Source organism: Kwoniella botswanensis, chromosome 1 (assembly GCF_036426115.1).
Source record: "Kwoniella botswanensis chromosome 1, complete sequence".
NCBI classification, from domain to species: Eukaryota; Fungi; Basidiomycota; class Tremellomycetes; order Tremellales; family Cryptococcaceae; genus Kwoniella; species Kwoniella botswanensis.
In genome coordinates, this window is record NC_088599.1 from 1,068,189 (window position 1) to 1,089,750 (window position 21,562).

General features: G+C 44.8%; 9 protein-coding genes across 9 annotated transcripts; 6 read left to right on the plus strand and 3 right to left on the minus strand.

Moving 5' to 3' along the window:
• Nucleotides 1-266: 266 nt before the first annotated feature.
• Nucleotides 267-1,939, minus strand: L199_000405 (uncharacterized protein; the record flags this gene model as incomplete). The annotated part of the gene is made up of 3 exons (XM_064886172.1): nt 267-1,256; nt 1,315-1,854; nt 1,913-1,939. 3 exons carry the CDS (start codon nt 1,937-1,939, stop codon nt 267-269), a joined length of 1,557 nt encoding a protein of 518 aa, XP_064742244.1.
• Nucleotides 1,940-4,521: 2,582 nt separating this feature from the next.
• Nucleotides 4,522-5,764, minus strand: L199_000406 (uncharacterized protein; the record flags this gene model as incomplete). The annotated part of the gene is made up of 7 exons (XM_064886173.1): nt 4,522-4,535; nt 4,608-4,876; nt 4,937-5,004; nt 5,096-5,189; nt 5,254-5,374; nt 5,434-5,567; nt 5,625-5,764. The coding sequence occupies 7 exons, from the start codon at nt 5,762-5,764 to the stop codon at nt 4,522-4,524; spliced, it is 840 nt and encodes a 279-aa protein (XP_064742245.1).
• A 930-nt stretch (nt 5,765-6,694) lies between these two features.
• On the plus strand, nt 6,695-7,648 carry L199_000407 (thymidylate kinase; the record flags this gene model as incomplete). The annotated part of the gene is made up of 4 exons (XM_064886174.1): nt 6,695-6,836; nt 6,953-7,061; nt 7,167-7,254; nt 7,328-7,648. 4 exons carry the CDS (start codon nt 6,695-6,697, stop codon nt 7,646-7,648), a joined length of 660 nt encoding a protein of 219 aa, XP_064742246.1.
• A 343-nt stretch (nt 7,649-7,991) lies between these two features.
• On the plus strand, nt 7,992-9,053 carry L199_000408 (uncharacterized protein; the record flags this gene model as incomplete). Its single annotated transcript, XM_064886175.1, has 6 exons — nt 7,992-8,093; nt 8,162-8,238; nt 8,312-8,459; nt 8,577-8,787; nt 8,856-8,912; nt 8,971-9,053. The coding sequence occupies 6 exons, from the start codon at nt 7,992-7,994 to the stop codon at nt 9,051-9,053; spliced, it is 678 nt and encodes a 225-aa protein (XP_064742247.1).
• A 1,914-nt stretch (nt 9,054-10,967) lies between these two features.
• L199_000409 (uncharacterized protein) lies at nt 10,968-13,243 on the plus strand (the record flags this gene model as incomplete). The annotated part of the gene is made up of 14 exons (XM_064886176.1): nt 10,968-11,237; nt 11,370-11,516; nt 11,621-12,031; nt 12,093-12,134; nt 12,192-12,266; nt 12,335-12,388; nt 12,444-12,503; nt 12,563-12,607; nt 12,664-12,720; nt 12,779-12,829; nt 12,889-12,927; nt 12,984-13,019; nt 13,103-13,181; nt 13,239-13,243. 14 exons carry the CDS (start codon nt 10,968-10,970, stop codon nt 13,241-13,243), a joined length of 1,371 nt encoding a protein of 456 aa, XP_064742248.1.
• Nucleotides 13,244-13,913: 670 nt separating this feature from the next.
• Nucleotides 13,914-14,715, plus strand: L199_000410 (uncharacterized protein; the record flags this gene model as incomplete). The annotated part of the gene is made up of 4 exons (XM_064886177.1): nt 13,914-14,105; nt 14,173-14,325; nt 14,457-14,565; nt 14,663-14,715. The coding sequence occupies 4 exons, from the start codon at nt 13,914-13,916 to the stop codon at nt 14,713-14,715; spliced, it is 507 nt and encodes a 168-aa protein (XP_064742249.1).
• A 433-nt stretch (nt 14,716-15,148) lies between these two features.
• On the plus strand, nt 15,149-16,038 carry L199_000411 (uncharacterized protein; the record flags this gene model as incomplete). Its single annotated transcript, XM_064886178.1, has 4 exons — nt 15,149-15,295; nt 15,382-15,528; nt 15,736-15,790; nt 15,869-16,038. The coding sequence occupies 4 exons, from the start codon at nt 15,149-15,151 to the stop codon at nt 16,036-16,038; spliced, it is 519 nt and encodes a 172-aa protein (XP_064742250.1).
• Nucleotides 16,039-16,830: 792 nt separating this feature from the next.
• On the minus strand, nt 16,831-18,616 carry L199_000412 (uncharacterized protein; the record flags this gene model as incomplete). The annotated part of the gene is made up of 2 exons (XM_064886179.1): nt 16,831-18,162; nt 18,245-18,616. 2 exons carry the CDS (start codon nt 18,614-18,616, stop codon nt 16,831-16,833), a joined length of 1,704 nt encoding a protein of 567 aa, XP_064742251.1.
• A 745-nt stretch (nt 18,617-19,361) lies between these two features.
• L199_000413 (uncharacterized protein) lies at nt 19,362-19,670 on the plus strand (the record flags this gene model as incomplete). The annotated part of the gene is made up of 1 exon (XM_064886180.1): nt 19,362-19,670. One exon carries the CDS (start codon nt 19,362-19,364, stop codon nt 19,668-19,670), a length of 309 nt encoding a protein of 102 aa, XP_064742252.1.
• Between the last annotated feature and the right edge of the window lie 1,892 nt (nt 19,671-21,562).

The window sequence follows — 21,562 nt, forward strand, 5'->3', positions numbered from 1 at the left end:
AGCTTTGAGGTATCTCGGGCAGAGGTGTCGCATGGTAGATTTATTATAGGTTTGGCGACACAGCGCGGGTCTAGTGAGATTGTACAGACTATATATAGGTTGATCTAAAGACTACAAAAATAAATCCCAAAAAAATGTAATCGAAGGTCCAGTAAGAGTGGTGGAAAGAGAAAGGCATCAAAGACGAGGGTCGTACAAAAGAAGCAAAGTGAAGGAGGTCATCAAAGTAAGAAAGAGAAGAGATACGATAATCAGAGCGAATGCAATTAAGCAGACTCTTGATCGAAGATCGGTCTAGGACCTAGAACCCTTTCGTTCTCTTTTCGTTCTTCTTCCTTTTGATGTTTGTTTCTCTTCAATCTTTTAGCAATGGTAGCACCAGACCCTTTGACAGTATCGATCAAAGTTTCTTTCTTCTCCATTTCGATCAATTTTGATGATTCTCCAACATTTTTACCCTTCAATAAAATGTAAGGGGAAGATTGTTTACCCAACAATCTTTCTAAAGTTGGATGAAGGACCGCTGAATCTCTTCGTTGGTCAATATCGACATAGAACGGTTCGGGCTTTACGATATATTTTTTCAATAAAGCTCGAACTTCTCGCATTTTGGGATCTCTCATATTACCAAGTACCATTACTGGGTGATCTTCCCAATGGACTTTTGCAAGTTCTTCAATTTCCCTCTTGGCATGAGGAGATCGGGGATCAAAAGGCAAGAAACCCTCCAAAGAGTGAGGATCGGTCGTATCGATCGCAGGTAAAGTGTTGGCAGCTGTACCGACGATGAAAGACATCAAAGCGGCAAGTTCTTCCTCTTTAGTCATGGTGAAGTCGACGGGGGCGATGGCTGCAGCTTGAGCAGCAGCATGAGCAGTGAACCCAGCTTCAGCTCGCTTGGCGATCTTCTGTTGTACCTTTAAAGAGTGGTGCTTGGGAGCTTCGTATCGGTATCCAGGTTCGGTATCGACGACTGCATCGGATTCTGCTCGGGCCATAGCAGCATGTTTGATCATCCATTGACCTTGTCGGATGACTTTAGCATGTTCGACAGCCATGAGTGACTGTTGAAACCAGGAGATCATACAGAGAGAGCCGAAGAGGAGTAAAGACATCACAGCGATGACAATCGGTCGTTGCCATCTAGGCACTCGGATCATCTTGAGCTTGAAGTCGGCGAGGGAGACCGATTTCGTGGGGACATGAGTGAGGACGAAGGAATCCTCGGATAGGATGTAGGTGGGTTCGGATTCTCTCTGTATGTCAATTTATCAGCTAAGCTACTTAGAGACTGAACTCGGTCAGATGACTTACTCGGGTATGAGGCAAGAGACCTTCGAAAGGTTCGAGTAATTGAGTTAGACCGTGAGATTTCGAGTCTTCATCGATCTTCCACATGGGGGTGATCGAACCTGATACAGGAGCAGAGGGGAATCTGGCTCTGTATTTGTTTTTTCGGTGCTTCCTTTGATCCCTGGTAACGTTCTCGAGATTGAAGTATGAAGGTGGCATGCCTGTATGTTGGAGAGAAGGTCTTCGAGGGACAGCAGGGGGGGTGACCACTTCCTCGTCTGAACCGGATGAAGAGCCTGAGGTGGTTCTTCTGTCCATGGAGACGGATGAGAGGCTTCTCGTAGGTGAAAGAGGAGGGGTCTCGGGGTCGGAAGAGAGACCATCCGAGGTATCGATACTCTCATTGCTGAAAGGGTCGATTTGCTCGAGAGCGGTCAGAGGGATAGTAGTGGAGAGGGGAGAAGGCCTGTAGGGAGCCTTGACCGGAGTGGTAAACCATTCTGGGGAAGTAGACATGGTTCGAGTAGGAGAAGTAGGGGGAGAGGGAGGGAAGGAGGGGATCTACAAATGAAGAGATCAGTCAGATTGCAATAGTTAGTAGGATAAGGGATATACTTACGACAATGGTAACTTCGTTGTCCGACATGGTAATAAAAAACAGTCCTGCTGATATACTTGTATGTAAATCAAAGAAAGTGGATAAACTACCCTCTGGGTAAGGTTGGTTGGTTTGACTGTTAAAGAGTGTGGGTTAGACTACGGACCAGCGTAGATCAAAGTTGAAAGAAAGTGGTGCTCGTGAGCGAAAGTGTTGGGAGTTGAAGAACTTGTGAGTAAGTGATTACTTGTCGAAAGTTTTGTTTGAAGAAGAAAAAAATAAAGGATAGAGAAAAAGATATCAGTAGACTATATATCTAAGTGTCGATTCCAGCTTGGCAACTAGTCTGTCCGCCATGTGCTGTGCAAGTCGAGCTCGTTTTCGTACATTCGTACATTATTCCAACGAACTATTTTCAAGCTGGGTTTACGCCTTGGCGAGCCGACGCATTCCCGTCCCTGAACCTCTGTGGTGACTGACACAGGCGCTGAAAACAAGCTTGTTGGACCAAAGTAGGCAGTGTCACTGAACATTCCTAGTTGGATCTGTTACGAAACCGGTAAAAGATCAATCGCTTCTTACCATGTGAGTTCGAAATTCACCGAACCAGAAAACTCTACAAAAGAAGGAAACGCCTTTGCCAGTGAGCCATGTACCACCTAAAGAAACGACACTCTACTGCACATTTCAACCGAATGTAGAAAAAAAAAATGAGGTGTTCAAAAACCCCGGTCGATCAGACAGACAGCTGGTATGTCGGATCTTCAGGTTCAGGTTCAAGTGACTTACTCTTGCATATCTTAAGGAACTTTGTGCCTCTTACTCAGCGTCACCCATTGCGGCATTCCGGATTGGAAGTTTTGACTGAATCCAACATCCCAACCCTGGTCAGTGGCTTTTGAGGCTTCTCTTCAACAATAGCGAAAAGCGTAAGACAATGGAGTATCAATATGCTTCTTCGGTTTACCCTTTTCTGAGGCATCCCAAACTTCTTCTTCGATTCCCAGCGGAAAAGAGGGACGGTACGGTGTGATACTGTACCTATTGTACCAGAGAGAGGTTTCTGATCAAGCCTATGACACAGTAGATAAGGTTTTCTTACCATAGCGCCTCCATGGCTTTTCTCGTTGGAGGGTAACGTAAAAAAACCAAAGACGCCCTGGTTGATTCGTGGAATGCGGTATGGGAATATAGCTTTCTCAGGGAAACAAAATTAAGTTTCGGATTTTTGTTTTGTTTCATCGTTACCGAATTTGGTATAAATGGTTCTGGTATCCACTTCATGGGTTGGTACAGTACAGTATCCTTCTGGCAGGTAGTCGCCACAGTTCCTGAAAACAAGCATGTCGAAAGGTCCCATTCCAAGTACGGAGAGTACGCATTGGGGTATGTACCTTTTCTTACGAAACTTTAATTGAGATTGTACCTACTTGCGGATGCATTCCTTCCGATGTGTTGGTCTTCAGCTCTGGCCGATATCAATGGACGACTACTATTCATATCGGTTTTGCTCTGCTGTCCCGAAAGATATTTTATCCGCAACGTTTCGGCAGATGGAGAAGCAAATATCATCATACTTGGGATGTCTCAACTAGCCCTTACGATTCGCTTCGTTCCATTCCTGGCCAGTCTAACAAGGTATGCTCCATAATCCTAGTTTAGTGATTGTAGCGGTGATTTTGAACTTGCTATTTTCGGACAAAGAACACAAAAAATGTTTTGAATCTTCCAAATCGTCAAATTCCCATCTCTGGTATCTACCTTCGATGCCAAGAAGGCACCTCTACTGCATGGCCTGGTGCGGTCAATCATACTCATACAATGCCGCCGTAGCAGTAGGTAGTACATACTGCAGACAATCGACAGCTCCTTCCGACATTATGTGTATCCAGGATTAGTCTACGGCATTAACATTATGGTCTCTCATAACGTGATTCAGTGGAATCGTTGCGTGATGTAATCGGATCCTCAATATCTCAACCACTGACGCCAGTGGTGTAGATATTTCGACATCCCCTCTGGCCCAGCCATTCCCAGACCGACCGAAGTGGGTAAATTCATGCTGGATGACTATGCAGTTGACCTTGTTTTTGACGGACAACGGTCAATTTTTATGCAAAACAAGATCCGATGTATGAGTCTGTCCATCATATTGGGGTGGGATCAAATTAACCGGGGAATGAGTACAGGTCAGTAGCTATGTACCAAGAATGGGAAATTTCTTCCGAGATTTACCTTTCACGAGATGAGTTCACCGATGTATAGAAGGGATTGGTTCATCGAAGACAACACATCCCCCGGCTTGCAGGAGCCCCGAACAATGGGTAGAACACTCTGATGTCAATCATCCGGAATGAATCGAAAGATCTTTGCGTGCCAAAACTGAGATGTTCCACTCATTAATCAACAGAAACAGCATCAAACGATTCAATTCATCACAGATTCATATACACATTATATTCGATTCTAATTTTGTAGCTCGGAGATAAGCCTTGAATATATTCATAATCACATCCGCTCTCCGTTGTAGATCATACATGTCTTCGATCACTATAACTCTCATTTTGATGACTCATCAAGTCGATCATTCGGATGTAACCTTATCTTGATGTATACCAATCATCTAAGTCTTAGATGGCATAACCTGTCCAACATGACATCGTCAGTGGCTCATCGCCTACTCCCACAAGCCAGGTACAGCTTGAGGATGACTCACGAGGCAAGACTTCACTAGGTTTACTAATCTTCCAACCTCTCTCGGCAGCGTGCTTCTCCCCCTGTCTACCAAATCCAAATCCACCAAATTTAGCTCCGGGAATAGTCTTATTTTTGGTTTCAGGTAATAAAGGTGTGTCCGAAGAACTTGTAGTCGAATGAGTCAAGGGTGGTGCACCCGAATCAGAAGGAGCCGAGGAAGAGGAAGAAGAAGGTTTCTTTTCTGATATCATGTCCCATGCGGTGGCTGCCATTCTTGTTTGAGGAGTACTACAGCCCATCTTCAGTGTACGTGGATCAGAGTAACTGTCCGAGAGCAAATATACGTACAGCGAAGAAACATTCTCCCATGAAAAGATGAGTCGCTTCTTCTTGGTTCCTGCTCGAAGGAAGATACCCTGGATGGGAGATGAGTCAGCTTGGTCAAGCAGAAGGAGATGAGGGAGGTGGTAGAAGGTCGTTGCAATGAGTAGAGGGACACAAGCTGACAGCTAAGATGTTGAAGCAACCGACGATGAACAGCAACCAGCTCGAGACTTGGGGGAAGAGTTCGCAGTAATGTGACAAGACTTGAGCGCCGATCCTACCACGAGCAGAGAGATATTCCAGTCAGTTGGCAATGGTCCGCTAAGATAGTTACTACGCACAAGGCTTGGAAAACACCTAGACAACCCAATCCATGAGCGGGCCCAAGTATAGGTATCCATTCTTCGAATAGTCTTCTTGGTATACCCACTTCAGACATGGTGAGCAAGATACATTCGAAGACTACGTTAATGTGCTTGATCAGTGGTATGAGCGGGACTGTCGTAATCAAGCTGGCATACTGATGAAAATCCTATTTAAGATCGACCAGAATGGACCGCCTGTCTGATCAGGTACAGAGGAATATTCATAATATTCACAATCTTCTTCTGATTCTGCATTTGATGCGTTGGAAGCTTTGATCGATTTGATGTCGCTGCATGGAACAGTTAGATCACCTCCCAAGAGTATAGGGAAGAGAGACAAGACTCACTCCGCCATGGTAACGATATTTGCAGCTAAAACCAATAACAATGCGATGATACTCAACAACCTAAGAATATTGAGTCCGATGAAAACAGGACCGGAAGGTCGAGAAGGTAGGAATGGTTTGAGTGTCTTCTCCGGTGACATGTTGGTATGCTAATGAAGGTCGAAGTATCGAATAATGAGAGTGACTAATGTAGCCGTCCTGCGACTTCGTTATGTATGTCTTGAATGACCGTAAGTGAGAAGGGATGGCGGGAGGTTGAGAAGGAAGGAGAAGACCAATTTAAGGTCCGTCAAGATTAGGTGAGTGAGCGGTGGCAACGAGGCTGCTGATGATTTTAATATACTATGATATGTAAGTGGGGCAAGAAGAAGAAATGATTGATCGTGTTCGATCTCTCTCCTCTTCATAAATACTCTATGAGTTCCGCTCTCCCCTCACCCCCGTATGTACATTCTTTACGGAGTGGCGAGCAAATGTATGATACACAATAAGCCTCCTCGCCAGGAGATGGGTTGGTGAAGCGACTATGTGTCGTGTTCAATAAGCATTTCTCGCAAATGTATCTTATATCAAACATTAGTCCTGATGGTTCCTGTAACATCTTACGCTAAGACCACATAAACCAGATAGTCAGAGTGAGCAATTGATCAGACAGCGTGGATGGATTGAATGATGCAAAGGGGTACACGATGAATGTCGAAGGGTTATGACATCAAGGAGTCATCGTTTTGGATTAATGAGTCGCAAGAACAAAAAGGCAAAGTCACAGCCAAACAATAGCAATCCTCATCATCCTGCTTTGGACTACCTCCACTCGGGTTGATCGCCGTTCGGGATCATCCGGAATTGACATCATGTGGCACTCATGCACCAGAAGTGGAGAGTGGAGGTGGTCCTTCTTCCAGACGTGTTTGCGACGCGGATGGTATGTGAGTTGGACAGCGTTCAAGAGTCAAGTTCATCTGAACTCACAGCTCAAGTAGGAAGGGAACCCTCTAGATCTGGAGAGCGAGAACAGTGGCCGCTATCACCCACCTTGTCTTGTCGAACGAACATTAGCAGTATTGACAATGTCCGACCCGTCTTCTTCCCGCCGAGGAGCATTCATCGTCTTCGAAGGACTTGATCGATGTGGTAAATCAACCCAAGTAGCTCGTCTGGTGGATCGGCTGGAAAGGGAAGGTCAGAAAGCTAGACTTCAGAAGTTTCCCGGTGAGCTAGGTATTTTTTGGTGAATTCAGCTCAAAGGCTATAGAGTTTTTGCCGATATGACTTAGAGACCAAATATCGAGCGAATTCGGATACTAATTGATTTTCTCTTTCGACAGATCGTACAACAGCAATAGGAAAGATGATAGATGCTTACCTACAGTCGAAAGCTGAGATGGACGATCATGCCATACATTTACTGTTCAGTGCCAACCGATGGGAATGTGCGTGAGTACTTGAAAATGTCATACCTTGGCCGATACCCCATACAGGTCAACTCAAATGAACCAGACTGTCTAATGTAGCTATGCTGATTTTCTGACCTTTCTGTAGAGCCGCCATCAAACGAGACTTGGACCGCGGTATAACAGTGGTAGCAGACCGATATGCATTTTCTGGAATCGCATTTTCAGCAGCCAAAGTGAGTCCATCAGCTGATATGGTCAGACCACCTAGATTTAGTAACTCTCAAGCTCATCAATGTACTATGATAGGGCCTTCCATTCGATTTCTGTTTGCAACCTGATAGAGCTCTTCCCTTACCCGATCTCACTCTTTACATGTCATTACCCCAAGAAGAAGCTACACAGCGATCCCAGTTCGGCGAAGAACGATACGAGACTGTTACCATGCAGCAGGCTACAAGGAAGCAGTTTCGCTTGGTAGCAGAAGAAGTTAAGAAGATACATGGGGGGAAAAGGTGGATGGAGGTCGATGCTAGAGGTACAATCGAAGAGGTCGAAGAGAGGATAAAGGGTTTGATAGGCGATCTGACGGATGGTGTGAATGGGGGGGTGGGTGAACTTTGGGTGTAGGATGGTATATTCGTATGCATGGGCTTTTCATCGGTCTACTATGGGTTCAATAACCCATTCTACCCGGCTCCGCTGAAGCATCCTATTCCGACATTCATGGGCGATAGGATATGCATCTATAAAAGTATATACAGGAGTACTCGTCTAATCTGATCCCGTCACGTACTACACCGGCACCACTCTGTTGTCGTTGACATTCCCCGGTTACGGGATACGTCACATGTCAAAACATTCCTTCAAACACCTAGATCAACCTAGCTTCACCTGTTGCAAACACTCTCTCCCGTACAAGAGCAAGTAAGAACAGATTAAACGACCATAATCTCCCAAATATCACAGCGCGATGGCATCTCCAAGGAAGACCCGTTCTCAGGGTCCGGCAGACGCTGTAGATCTTGATCATCCACCGAAACAAGGCAAGAACCATCTCGACGTTGAAGAGGAGGTGAGCCGGTCTTTTGATCCTCAAACTACAGCCAAATCTCTAACATTATCCCCTACATTCGTACGTAGCTCGCATTCTACTCTTCCTATCATTCCAATAAGGTCAATCAAATCATTCATTTCGTCTGCATTCCCTTAATTTTGTGGTATGTCCATTATACCTTGAATGATACTCGTACCGACAAACCAATACTGACAGATATGATAATCCCGCGATAGGTCATGGCTCCTCATTGCTTCACACTTGCCCATACCAGGTACTTCACCTACGTTACTACGAGATGGATTGGCGTATCAACCTAGTTTAGCTATGGGTTGGATAGTGGCTTATTTGATTTACTATGTGCTGCTTGAGCCAGTTGGAGGGGTAGGTTGACTCTCTTCCTCACATCCTCGTCTTGCGGCGTCGCCTCCTATCATCTCTTCATTGATATGACAAGAGATAGAGTAAGCATCTGGACTGACGATGGCTCAACTTTACCAGCTCACATACCTTCCCATCGGTACACTCCTCTACCTCACCTCAACCTATCTGGCCGTATCTCCCCCATCCTGGCTACCTTTCACCGATCCTTTCAAACCCTCCGCTCAACCTTTCGCATGGGCAGTCTTCTTCGCTTCGTGGATAGCTCAATTCATAGGTCACGGGGTGTTCGAGCATCGAGCTCCAGCTTTGGTTGATAATCTTGTACAAGGTGAGACTAATCTTCCCGTGATTCACAGCGAACCGTAACGACATCGCTAACACCGTTGGCTACCCAAGCTCTGGTCTTGGCACCATTCTTTGTTCATTTGGAAGCTCTATTCGCGTTCTTCAACTGTCAGTGCTATCATGTCCCTTCTTTCTTACCCGTGAATCAAGCTGATACACGAAGCAGACAAACCAGATTTGCATAAGAAAATCAAGAATAAGGCTGGCATCAGGATAAGAGATATGAGTAGAGCCGCTAAGCTTAAGTAGGAATATGGAATAAAGTCCGAGCGTTCAGAAGGGAAGGAGAGAGAAAGAATTTTACTCTTAAGGAGGTTGGTATCGATCCAGTGACAGAACGAATGTATACGGAGTGATGCTTCATGATATTGTATTTGATTTGATTTCATGTATGAAGTGTGTATATATCTATTGATGCCGACTGAGCAATTTGGAAGATGGGGGTGAGAGTGGGATTGAGAATGCATGGTCTTGACACAACATAATCATACATTCTACCTAATTATACTATCGACATCGAATACGAACCTATCTGATTGATCAAACAATCATGTTAGCTCCAACATTTCTTCCCAATACGATGAGTCAGTAGGAAATGAAAAGGTTGGAATGCTGGAAAATCCCTCAGTGTAACTATGAACTAAAATCCCTCATCGTCCGAACGACCACCTCAAATCAGACTGAGTCCTCAAGACGAGGATTATTCAATTGACCTGAGAGGTCTGAATTACTAGAAGTAATTCCGGGCGTGGGTGCATAAGGATGGAATATTGTCTTCTTTGAGATTTCTCCGGAGTGAATGGATGATTTGAAGGGGAAAAAGGATGAAAGTATGATTATAAGAGCAGGAAGAGATGGATAACTCACCTACTTCTACCTATCCTGATCATGCTTCTACGTTGTCGAGTAAGACGCAGAAAAGTGCAGAGAAGAAAGAAAGCAAGAAGAAAGCAAGAAAAGTTGAACTTCATGCAAGGACGCAAGGATCATTTTATAGGATACAATGGGATAAAATGACATAAATAGGTTGAGAAGAAAATCAAACGAACCGTGCTTTAGCTATTCTCCCTCCACATTTGAGGTTCACCGCAAGACTGTAAGCTAGCTGACGTTGAAGCCATCTTACTGCATCTATACCTCTCTACCTAATTCTTGTTTGTCCTATGATTGTTCAAGAGAAATAACAGAGAGCCAGTGAGTACCAAAGCGAGATATGCTGACAGACATAAGTGTTGCATCACCTTCAACTTGCTCTCTCGCGTCGATCTATTGCAACCGACCAAGCTTTGGCCATGTCTAAATTGTTGACGATATCCCCGTTCATGAAAGATAATCAACCTTTGCTGAAGACTTATCAAATAAGAGCTGAATATACCAATAGTAACGACTCACACTCACTCGTAATGGTACTGAATATTCGAGATCGATCGCCGTGTTAGAAGGTCGTCACAGAATATCAGATTACATCATTACCATCAAAAATCCACTCAATATCTTTGATGTAAGCTAAGCGAGACATCCTTTGATCAAGAGCATTCTTTAGAAGCGAAACAGTGAAATTCGTCCACGTTTACCAATGACTTCTATAGTATATCTGAACGTGCCTGATTCCAATCGTCCTTTAGCACTAATCTTCTTGACCCTTGCGTCTCTGTTCAATCATACTTTACCATCAAAAGCTGACTGGACTTCTGGTCAATGGTTCTTGCATTGCTCTCTTCGACTAGTTGTATCTCCTCTGCTCTCACCCCTTCCTCGAAATGCCAAGATCAAGTTAGTCAAAATCATGAACATTAGCAAGACCTTCGAGGGGTCCTTTAGCATACAGAACAACAAAATCTGGGGTAATCCAGTCAACTGCCAAGGTGAATTAACATGGTAAGCGAGATGATCAGCTTTAATAGACGTCGTACGAAAGGCTGTGCTGGCTACCGTCTTGGTCCTCTCCGGATACCATTGTCTGCGTTCTATAAGTGATTATGAAAGGTATATAAACCCCTCCATCTTCGCGTTTGATTTTGATTTTCCTTCTTTTCTTTTTCTTTCTTTCTTTCAACAAGAACTTCTCCTAAATCCTCCTCATAGCACACCTTCCTCTTATTATATATATCTAGTATATATATAGTATCTCTCTTCCATTCTTTTCGATTGACTTGACTCAGAATGTATACTAGTCTTGCTCATACTATCTTACCTCTATCCCTCTTGGGTACCACCCTCGCTGGTGTTATCCGAATAAGAGGTGAAGATGATCACGACTACGATCCTAAAAAACACCATGACGACCACGACAAGCACGATCATCACGACAACTACAACGAGACTTCACCTCAATTCATCGGTTGTGTCAGTCGAACATTCTTCAACCTCGTCTCGAGTGATGACAACTTCGATGGTAACTTCACTGAACAACCGGACTTGAACACCTGTATTGTAAGTGATTCAATCTCTATCTCCCTTCCAATCACAATTTTTCCTCTTGCTCTACCTGTTTCATCTCGCATTCACTCTCTCAAGCTTTTATAGCACCACATGTATCCATACTGACTCACGTACCTTATGTAGGACCACTGTGTCGATGAGAAGTTCCGATACACCTATTGGGACGCCGACAGGAAGCAATGCTACTGCTCTCCCGCTCAACGACCCGACGCCGATCAAATCAGAGATAACGACTCTGAGACCGGTAGATGTAAGAACAGAGATGCTATTGTGAGTATGATCCTCACATATATCCATCCTCTCCCTCTCCAACGTTTCCATCCACTTCACAAATGCAACGGAGGTACATCAACTGATATCATATCCCAACATAGGTCTTCCTCAACAGCGCCAATTTCATCTTCGGTGGTTGTTTCGAAGCCGGTACCAACAACTACAGTGTCGCTCCCGTCGCTCGATTCAGCACTACTTCTGTCCGAGACTGCTTTGTCCTCTGTGATGAGCCATGTCGAGACAAGTTCGTCGAGGTAGTTGCTATCACGCCTCGATTCGATCCGGCTCTTTACAGCTTCGCATACGACTGTGAATGTTTCGATGTCTCTTACGACGACATTCCACCTTTGGTCAACCGAACCTGCGCTATCGATTCTGTCTTCGGCTATGCTAGAGTCGAACACAAACAGGATGATGATCATCACAAGAAGGAAGCCAAGAGAGGTAAATATGATTATGATTATGATTATGATTATGATTATGATTCAGATTATGATCACGGATACAAAGGGGTGAGCGTGTCATACTTCTCGAGCTGTTCTCCTCAAAGCTGATATATATACTATCTTCTAGGATCACCAAGACGATAATAAAGATAAGGATCATGGTTACAAAGTGAGGATGGTTTATCTTTCAATAAATCTCTGCTTGACTGACTTGCACTCCTTGTAGCACCACGATGACGACGACCATGCCGATCACGACAAGGATGACAAGTACGATCCAGACTACCACAGAAACCACAAAGTGAGTCATCCATACTAATTTCGGCTTACTTGGATAAGGCTTGGCTGATATTGTATGTGTAACCTTAGGGCGACTACAACAACGATGATTCCGACGACTACCACTATGGATACAAGGGCAAGGTAAGGCTCTGACCGGCTACTCTCTGTTCAGAGTTACTTGCTGATTATTTACCAGCACCACAAGGGCGATTACAGCGACGAGGAAGAGGAAGACCCCGATTATGATCACCGCAAGGTGAGCTCTTGATACCAAATTGCTTATGCTGCTGCGACATGCTGACTCTCCTTGTGCAGGATTACGACCATGAAGACAACGATGAGGAGGAAGATTACGATTATGTGAGCGACTCTTCTTGTTAGTTTAGAAAAGGAGATGCTGACCTTTGTGTGTTCAGGACCACGGAAAGAAACACGATGACAATCAGGATGATGAGGGTGAGGACCATAGCAAAGTAAGTCTTTATCTCTTGACTCGCCATGATTGCATATTGCTGACACGAACTGCTGTAGGATTATGATGACGCTGAGGAGGATCAGAACTCAGGTTACCATTCTGGTAAAGTGAGTAACAAATCCATCGATATCTTGATCTTGACCTTTGTGCTGATGTACCTCCACAGGATCACGGCAATGATGGGGATGATAATAAGCACCACAAAGTGAGTTTTTTCAATGTTGGTAAACTCATAAGACTTGTGCTCATTCGCATTTGTAGGGTGACGACTATGCTGATGAAGATTACGATGACAACGTGAGTATTCTTGACTTTTTGACATTCTGATTTCTTCGCTGAGTCCCATCCGATTGCACCTGATGATTCCTAATCTCACTTAGCATCACGATGACGATGAATACAATCACGGAAAGAAATACGATCACGATCATGACTACAACTACGGCTCTTATGGAAAGGGTGAGTCGTATAACACCATCTGAAACGGAGATTGAGCTGATTCCACTTTGTCTACAGCTTAATCGGCTTCGGGAAGGTTTGAGATGTATGTGTGGTCATGTTGTCGCTTTGTAGTATCACGAGTAGTAAAGTCTTCCATTATGTTTATATCCCAAGTCTTCTGTAATTTAAACATGCATCGTTGTCTATCGCAAATCACGAAATGGGATCAAGGTGCACTTCCTCTTCTGGTTCTGATAACTTACTGTGCAGAATGCAGTTGAATATTCTTGAAGATTTTCTCGTTTGGCCATATAGAACGCTGTCTCTTCCACGTGTCATTACATATGTAGTATATTTACAATGAGACTGTCGTACATTCATAATATCAGCTGAGAAGCCTGACACAGACGTGGGAAGAGGTCGAAGCTGAGGCTGATCATAGCAGACACCAAACAAGGACACACGATCGTTCAATACTCCTTTGTCGACCACTCGAGTCGATGTGCGAGGCTTTAGAATATATGGTCGTTCCTGCTGATCTTTCGCTGGATACTGCACATACTGTAGTGATCAGGTTACGATCCTTTCGATCTTCGGCCTTCCGATAGGAAGGCCGAAAATGACTTGATAAACGTGTTTGAGTTTCTTCATCTGAACACCTGAATCCTATATAGCCCAGTGCTAAGCTTTTCTCTTCTTAGAACCACTCTTGATCATCATTCTCAACCTTTCGATCAACCGCACTTCAACATGACTCCATCAATCACTCTCCACACACTACTATTCGTCTTCCTCTCCTACCTCGGTTTGGGTATCTTCCACATCCAAGCTCAAGCTCTCGTACCAGTACCGGCAGGATGTGTATCGGGTGTATACTTCCATGATCACATTCTCAAAGGAGGTGGTTCTCTGACTAGACAACCCGATAGAGCGAATTGCAAAGTGAGTGAGAACCGTCGGCTACTTTCCTCGGTCGTACATGAGCTGACACTTGTATGTTTTGACGAAGGAACAATGCCATGTAACTGGATTCAAATATGCTTATTTCCGTAAGGAAAGTAGGAAATGTTTCTGTACGAGTAGTGATAGGAAGGCACCCCCTTCGAATCAGCAGGTTGAGGGAATTGATAGTGAAGGTAGATGTAAGGATAGACATGCTTCGGTAAGTTTGATAATCCACTTTATCGCGTACTACATCGATGAATACCAAATCCCCACCAAGGAAGGATCATGTCTGGAGATTTATGATAGATGAGATATTCATTTGACACTTCAATGCACTGCATACTGTAGATCGATTATATGGCCTCTGCATATCATTTCGACAGATGTTACGATACCGTCCCCGGCGCCACATCCCGAAAGAAAGAAGTTAACAATATCGAACAATGTTTGGATTACTGTCATGGGACCAGGATCAGATTATGATAGTTGGGTGGTATCCGTCATTCCAAGTGGCAAGAAATATATGTGTAAATGTTTTGCATCAAATGCTTTAGGTCAAGAAGTCACGAATTGTGGTCCTAAAGATGCTTATAGGTACTACAAGTAGGATCTGAGCTACCAATCAAGTCGGTGCTGAAATATGGTTCACTGTTTTATATCAATAATACATCTATTTATGCAAATTCATGCCATGTCTTTGTGATCACATTCTGGGTTGACCGGGACGGAACAGAGTGCCAGATCAAGAGGATTTGATATGCGGTACTATCAAGTGATGAAGGTCATGTGCAGTGACTTAGACTGTCGGATCAGCGTTTGTGGACAGAAGAACGACGATCATTGTGTATATAGTTTTAGGTAACGTGTGCATCAGCATTCCTCAATGACACAGCACACCCACCTGTCCAGCAGACGAGTATGGTGACCTCTTCATTGTGACCCAACCCCTCCGTGCTTTCAACAACATACTAACCAATCAACTGTAGAACCGCATAGTAATGACGATAATATCCTTTGGGCTGTTGGTGTTCTTACCAACGATGCTGGCAATGGCACTCTTCAGTTCTCCGGAAAAATCATCTTCACCCCAATTCGCAGGATGCATCAACCCCGCGACATTCAGATCGATAGCTCATGGGGATTCTTACGGGCTTTTATCGAAACAAGAGGATAATACAGCTTGTCTGGTGAGTCGAGCCGCCTTCTCTTCTCTTTCGACCTGCCCTTAGACGAGTGGCGGTGTGTTGGGCTGATGTCGATAATCTGTGATTAGGAATTATGCGGTAACAAACGATTCAGCTATTCGTATTTCCTTTCACGCACATCGGAATGTTATTGCACGAAAACAGAATCGATCGATCCTTATCGGATTGAAAGTGGCTGTGATAATCTAGGAGGATGTAATCCTTGTCAAGCTATTGTAGGTCGAGTCAAAACACATTCGAGATCCTCCGTCTCCTTGCTTTTTGCCACCATGATTTTTAATGCTCGTACGAAATCCTCACAAACTGTAATCTATGGTGTTCGACCGGTCCTGCCTCACCTTCACTTTGGTCATCCATACACTGATCTCCCCTTACATGACCTCATCGGCAAAGTACTGATGTCCAACTCAATTCATCTGCAGGTAACATACCTCCATTCCCCCCTCGCATTCACCTCCTGCTACTCTCTTCTGTTCGGTAAACCATTCCTGGACTTCCAAGCCGAGACATTCGACAGCTGCTTATCGATCTGTTAGACTGGCATATACGATACAGAGGTCGTGGGTGTTCAATCGACCCAGGGAACGGAGGGAAACTGGAGCTGGAAATGCGCTTGTTATTCCGGTAGAAATCAAGGTGCGTACAAAGAGAAATATAAGATGAATTGTGGGAAGGAGAGTATATGGAGGTTTGAAGTTCCTCGAGAGGAATTGAGGATTCAGTAGGTCATTGGTCTAGCCAGAGTGCTTGATGAGCTTTGTTGTATCGTTGTTCCACAAGTTATATATATGTGTGTGTGTGGACTTGAAGTCTGGTTGTAGTGTCGTTGAATTACTTATGCACGATTGTACCACATACTCTACGAGCCTCAAGTATACGAACAGTACTGAGATGAAAAAGCTTACTGAAAGTTTACCTGCAAGTAATTTATAGAATACCCTGCCAATTCGTCATCAACCTTGAAATTATCATCGAACGAACCCCCGGAGTCATCGGTATACCCTCTGTGGAGGTATGACGACCTATCTTCATCGCACACGTCAGCGGGAGAAGGTGGAGATGAATAACAAGAAGAAGAATAAAGATGATCTGAGTTGAGAGCACCGTCTTCTACTCTGTGTAAGACGTCAGTACTCTCCAAAGAAGGGGTGCCAGCGAAAATACTAATGATGATATGTTTAGGCGATTAGTATAATTTATGACGCAAATTAAGTCGATTAGTCAATCGACTTCCTCAAGTATATCATCTATGTTGTCTATGCATATGCCAAACCGAAATACTTTACAAGTTTTGATTAGATTTACAACATTATCCACACTAGTGTTACACTTTCCGAATCATTCCCAAAAAAAATGTCCGTCCGTTAATTAGCAATCTGATTGATTGCTCATGAAAGCCAACGAAGCCTCGCTCAATCGCTGAGTGGGTGACAAGAAGATATTGTCTGTGTAACCTTCTCGCCTTTTTTGATCTTGAAATCCACAACTACCACTTTTCCTTTCCCATAGATAAATCCCTATTCCAGCTCATACCCCGCTTGACTAGGTCTAACCATAGCCTTCGTCGTATTATCTCTGCATCTCTTCAAGAATTTGAAAAGTGCACTTCCACCCGTACCTCTAATTTCATTTATGTCCACCTCTTTCACCTGCGCTTCCACCTCGCCAGTTAGAGGTTCTAAGCCCATCATCTTCCTTACTCTCTCGCTCGGCTGTCTCCTAGCTTGTTGAACGACAAACAACGAGACTATCCTCATATGTCTTTCCCTGAACCTCCTTAGCGATTCCAGAGCTCCATCGTATGCAGCTGCCAGGGCCGGATGAGATGCGGCGTAGTGAACGACGAGGGGTCTGAGTGGCGTAGGGTGGGTGGATAAGTGTAAGATGAACGATCGATGGGGAAGGGGCATGTATTGTAACATCCTCTGTACGAAGGTAGCTTCTCCCTTCGGTGCTGCATCATGTCCGTGTCCGTGGGCAGGTGCTGCTGGTTGTTGCTCAGATGGGTTGATAGGTGTAGAGTCGACCAGGATCTTGGACTGAGTGGGGTGTTCGACCGCATTCAGAGCTTCCAATTTCTCCTGTTCTGTAGGTGAATGATCGACAGTCAAGAAGATATCGATCGCATGGATGAGCGAACTTTGACCGGCGGAAGGTCCAGAGAACAATTTTCCTTTTTTACCTTGAGTGTCACTTGATTCAGCTACAGATGTCGTCGAAGTGGTATCGTCCAACCCTAGGTAATTCCATCCTGCAGAATTGGGTCCATCGCCATCGCCACCTCTAAACCACGGTCTGATCAGGTGATAGAACTCCTCCGGGTCAACCTCCTTCATCAACGTCATGGTGATATCGCTGATTTTATCAATCTGATTCGCTAATTTCTTCAGATAGATCGTCAACCTTCTCAAAGCTTTCTCATCAGCCAAGAACAATTCATCTAAAGATTGTCTCATCAATCTCAACGCCTCTGCACCGGCTATTTCAGTCAGAGCTGAGATGAGATAGAACTGCTCTTCGCTCCTTGTTCCGGTGAATGTGGTGATGATCTCACTGGGTGGGTTGACAGACGCACTAGGTGCGATGGATGGGTTGGAAGGAAGGCAGTTCCATAAGACGGTATCGGCATAAGTGAGGACAGGTGGTAGACCGAGGAGAGGTGAGACAGTGAGCAGAGGGACAGAGATACATGCTGGTATAGGGATGGGCTCCTTTGTCGACGGGACAGAGCTTGAGGTAGATGCAGGGGTGGTATGCACGTAGAAATGAGCGAGGAAGGTGAGAACGACATGCGCTCGTCGCAGATGTGGTAAAGAGACGAGAAGATCGGCAGTATCGACGACAGGCATCTACAGTATTCATCGAAGAAGGTTAGCATTGATCATTATGCTATTATGACAGATGTAGTGATACAGGAGTAAGAGAACTCACTATCTGTATACCATTCCTCCACAGATTCTCTTGTTCCCTTTGACCACCTATAATCAGACCCGAAGCAGGTTGACTGCCCTTCGCAGCATCCAACGCTTCTTCCCAAACTTCGTATCTACCCGTCAACCTCTCGACATTCTTCGAACCGGGTAAGAATCCTGTCCTAACATCGACTTCGAAATCGGCCGAAGCTAACGAAGCGGTATTGGGAGCTTGACCATGAGACTCGTGTGACGAAGTGGAAGGGACACCCGAGGGGAACGCCACAGTCGGTTGAGCGAAAGACGGCTGAAGCGATAAGAAATGGTTTGGAGGTAGTTGGTGGGTCATAGGGGAAGATGGGACGGGCGAAGGTGATCTTTTAGGTATCATGGTGAAGAGTGGCGACGTAGTATCAAACTACTTTTGTCGAGGGGATAGAATGTGAAAAGAAAGGAATAAATACTCCAGAACGAGGATGGTTGTATATACAGTAGGCTGGGAGTGGCCAAAGCGAGAGATCTGATGGTTGTTGTGATAAAGAAGAAAAATAAGGGGGATGTAGGACCGTGTTGTCTCCTCGATTTATAACCATCAACTTCCCAACAACAAAAGCAAAAGTCCGCCTCGGAAGAACCGGAGTTGTGACTTTTCTCTCTCTCTTGCTAATCACCTCAATCACCTCATCGCACCGTAGATCCGGTCTTGCGCCGCCAAGCTGATTCAGTTTTTTCCCTCCCCCTCGTGTTCATTACGTAATGCAGGGATGAGCGATCCCTTTATTTTGCTATTGCTGTCTTGTATCTCGCCAATAAATGTGCACTTTGTTCGAATTCCTTTCCGAGCTACAATGCCAGATGTGACGATGTAGAGGATCGAAAATTCAGATACCCGGCGAGGGATCTCAATACTAGCTGACGTGCAATAGCAAGCTACTGTATGTACGGATGCTTCATTCACGTGATGACACAGGTCTCAACCTTAATATCTGTACGCTGTCGTACTAGACACATCCTGCACACAATTCTCTTCCATGCAGTCCCCCCTATATCTTGTGTGCTATGAAGGTACGTCTTTGTGATCTTTATATCCATCAGCATTGCGTTTATTCCATCGCATATATTGCTTAACCAACAAAATGAGACTCGCTATCATCCTCACCTCGCTCATAGCCTGTACAGTCAAATCAGTTCACGCAGGCTGTAAAGACCCCCACCATCTCTCTGGGCACTTAGCATTCTACTGTGTGGACGAAGTCACTCAAATCGAGTTTGAATATGTTGATATGAACGATCAATTTGCCAACGTCGAGAAGGAGGTAGACCTGGCAGAAGTGGTATATCAGACTTATCATGATGCCATATATGATAGACCTGCTCAAAGTCCTATCTTTGGAGCCATTGAGACTGGAGAAGGAGGATCGACCAGATGCGATGAAACCGAGTAGGGCAACAAATCTGGCTATGTGTTCTCCTAAGTTCTGCAAGTCACTCGTGTCAACAAGAACGGTCTCAACAGCCTTTTCAGATCACGTAAGCACCACTCAACTTGGCTTCGATGGAATCGAAACCGAAACGTAATCAGTATGCACTGTGATGCATTTCGTGTACGTTTTTTCTTGTCATGCACGTACCGGGAAGGGTTCCAGCGAGACATGTTTATCGCCAGGGCGGACTGGCTAAGAATAGCTTAACGGACCATAGTAGATTCAAGACCGGTCTCACTCATACAATGCCACTGCTGAACTGGTATTCGTACTCTATTCCCGTATCACTGGACATACGAATATATCTGTAACATTACGACTCCCCGGTGACAGTATCCTTCCCTCCGACCGCAACTGATAATCATCAACATAAAGGTTTTCTGGCCATTTTCGACCTTTTTATTCACGCCCTTCAACCTAGTCTCGGTCCAAGCGGGCTATCAGGACCCCCACTATATCGACGGACACATAGCATTCTGGTGTGTGACACAAGTTGAATTTTTAATATATCGATCGGAAGAGGCACTTCCGAACTTATCCAGGACGCGAGATGTGGATGTGGGACAGTGAGCCTATCAAGACTACTATCATTACACATGTAATAATCCGCTCTTAGAAGCTGAAGCAAAAGCTGATAGGACTTGAGGGGAGGGGGCGGGAAGAAGGACACAAGTAAGAGGGGGGATTGGGAGCTTTGAGCGATTCACCAAGTAAGCTTGACCGCCCCAAATTAAGGTTCATCGGACCTGGCTTATGAAACCCGTCTCAAGCTTATCGCACTGCTGTAACGTCAAGCTACGGCGACGTTCAACCCGACAAGCTTTAGGCACTCAGTACAGACAGTTGTTTGAGCGGGCCGAGTAGGTGGATACACCAAGCTTGTTCATGTACACCAGAGCACGCTGTATACAATCTCTGCATACAATCTCTGGTTTCGAAACGGTATTTGAAAGCCCCAAAATTCTGACTCCATGTGTTGTCGAGATTGCCGGGTGATTTGAGGCTTAAAATCCCTCCGTCTCTTAGCTAACCAGCTAGAGTCGGCAGATATGTCTTGTCAGCTTCAGAAGAGCTCGAATATGCTGTCAAGCCAATTGCACTGTGTAATGCATGCAAAGGTGCTGCTTACAAAGAACCCCGGTCCAATGAGACTTAAGAGTGCGCGCGCATGGTGAGCGGTTGCCACAATTTGATCAATTGTAACAAATTTGTAATTGCTTTTCTAATCACTTTTGTAGCTCATGCATCTTGCTCTTTGGGACAGCGTAAAACTGGGACATTAGGTGTTATCCACCTTCAAATACATTGCCCCAGTCTTTGGGCCTGCAAGCATAGCAATGAAGACTGGTGAACCTTAATTCATCAAGCGTCAAAATGGGCAAAATCGTAATGATTTGTATTGTGATCAAAATGCTGCAACCGCTCACTATGTGCGCTCACTCATAAGGTTATCGATTGAACCAATCCTTCCGGCCGTGAATCATTCAGGCACCCTAAGGCACCCCTCTAGCTTAAGCCACTGGAATCAAAGTACTGTCAACACTTCATGAGAGAATTTTTCAAAGAACCAGAGTCGATATAGCATCGTTTTATCGCTGGATGCATATGACACAACGACACAACGTACGTGAAATGAAGGTACGGTGCAAAAAGTGCCTGTCTCAGAGTATGGGAATCTACAGCCTACCATGATCGGACCTTATCCGCTTCCTAACCGATTTACAAGTGGATGGGGTCCACCTAGATTCCCGTGTTGGACGCTGTATGTGGTGATAAACACCTGTTGTCACCCACCTACTATATAAAGACCGCCTTAGCATCAAGATCGTCTTCCGTTTCTGTTTCCTTTTCTT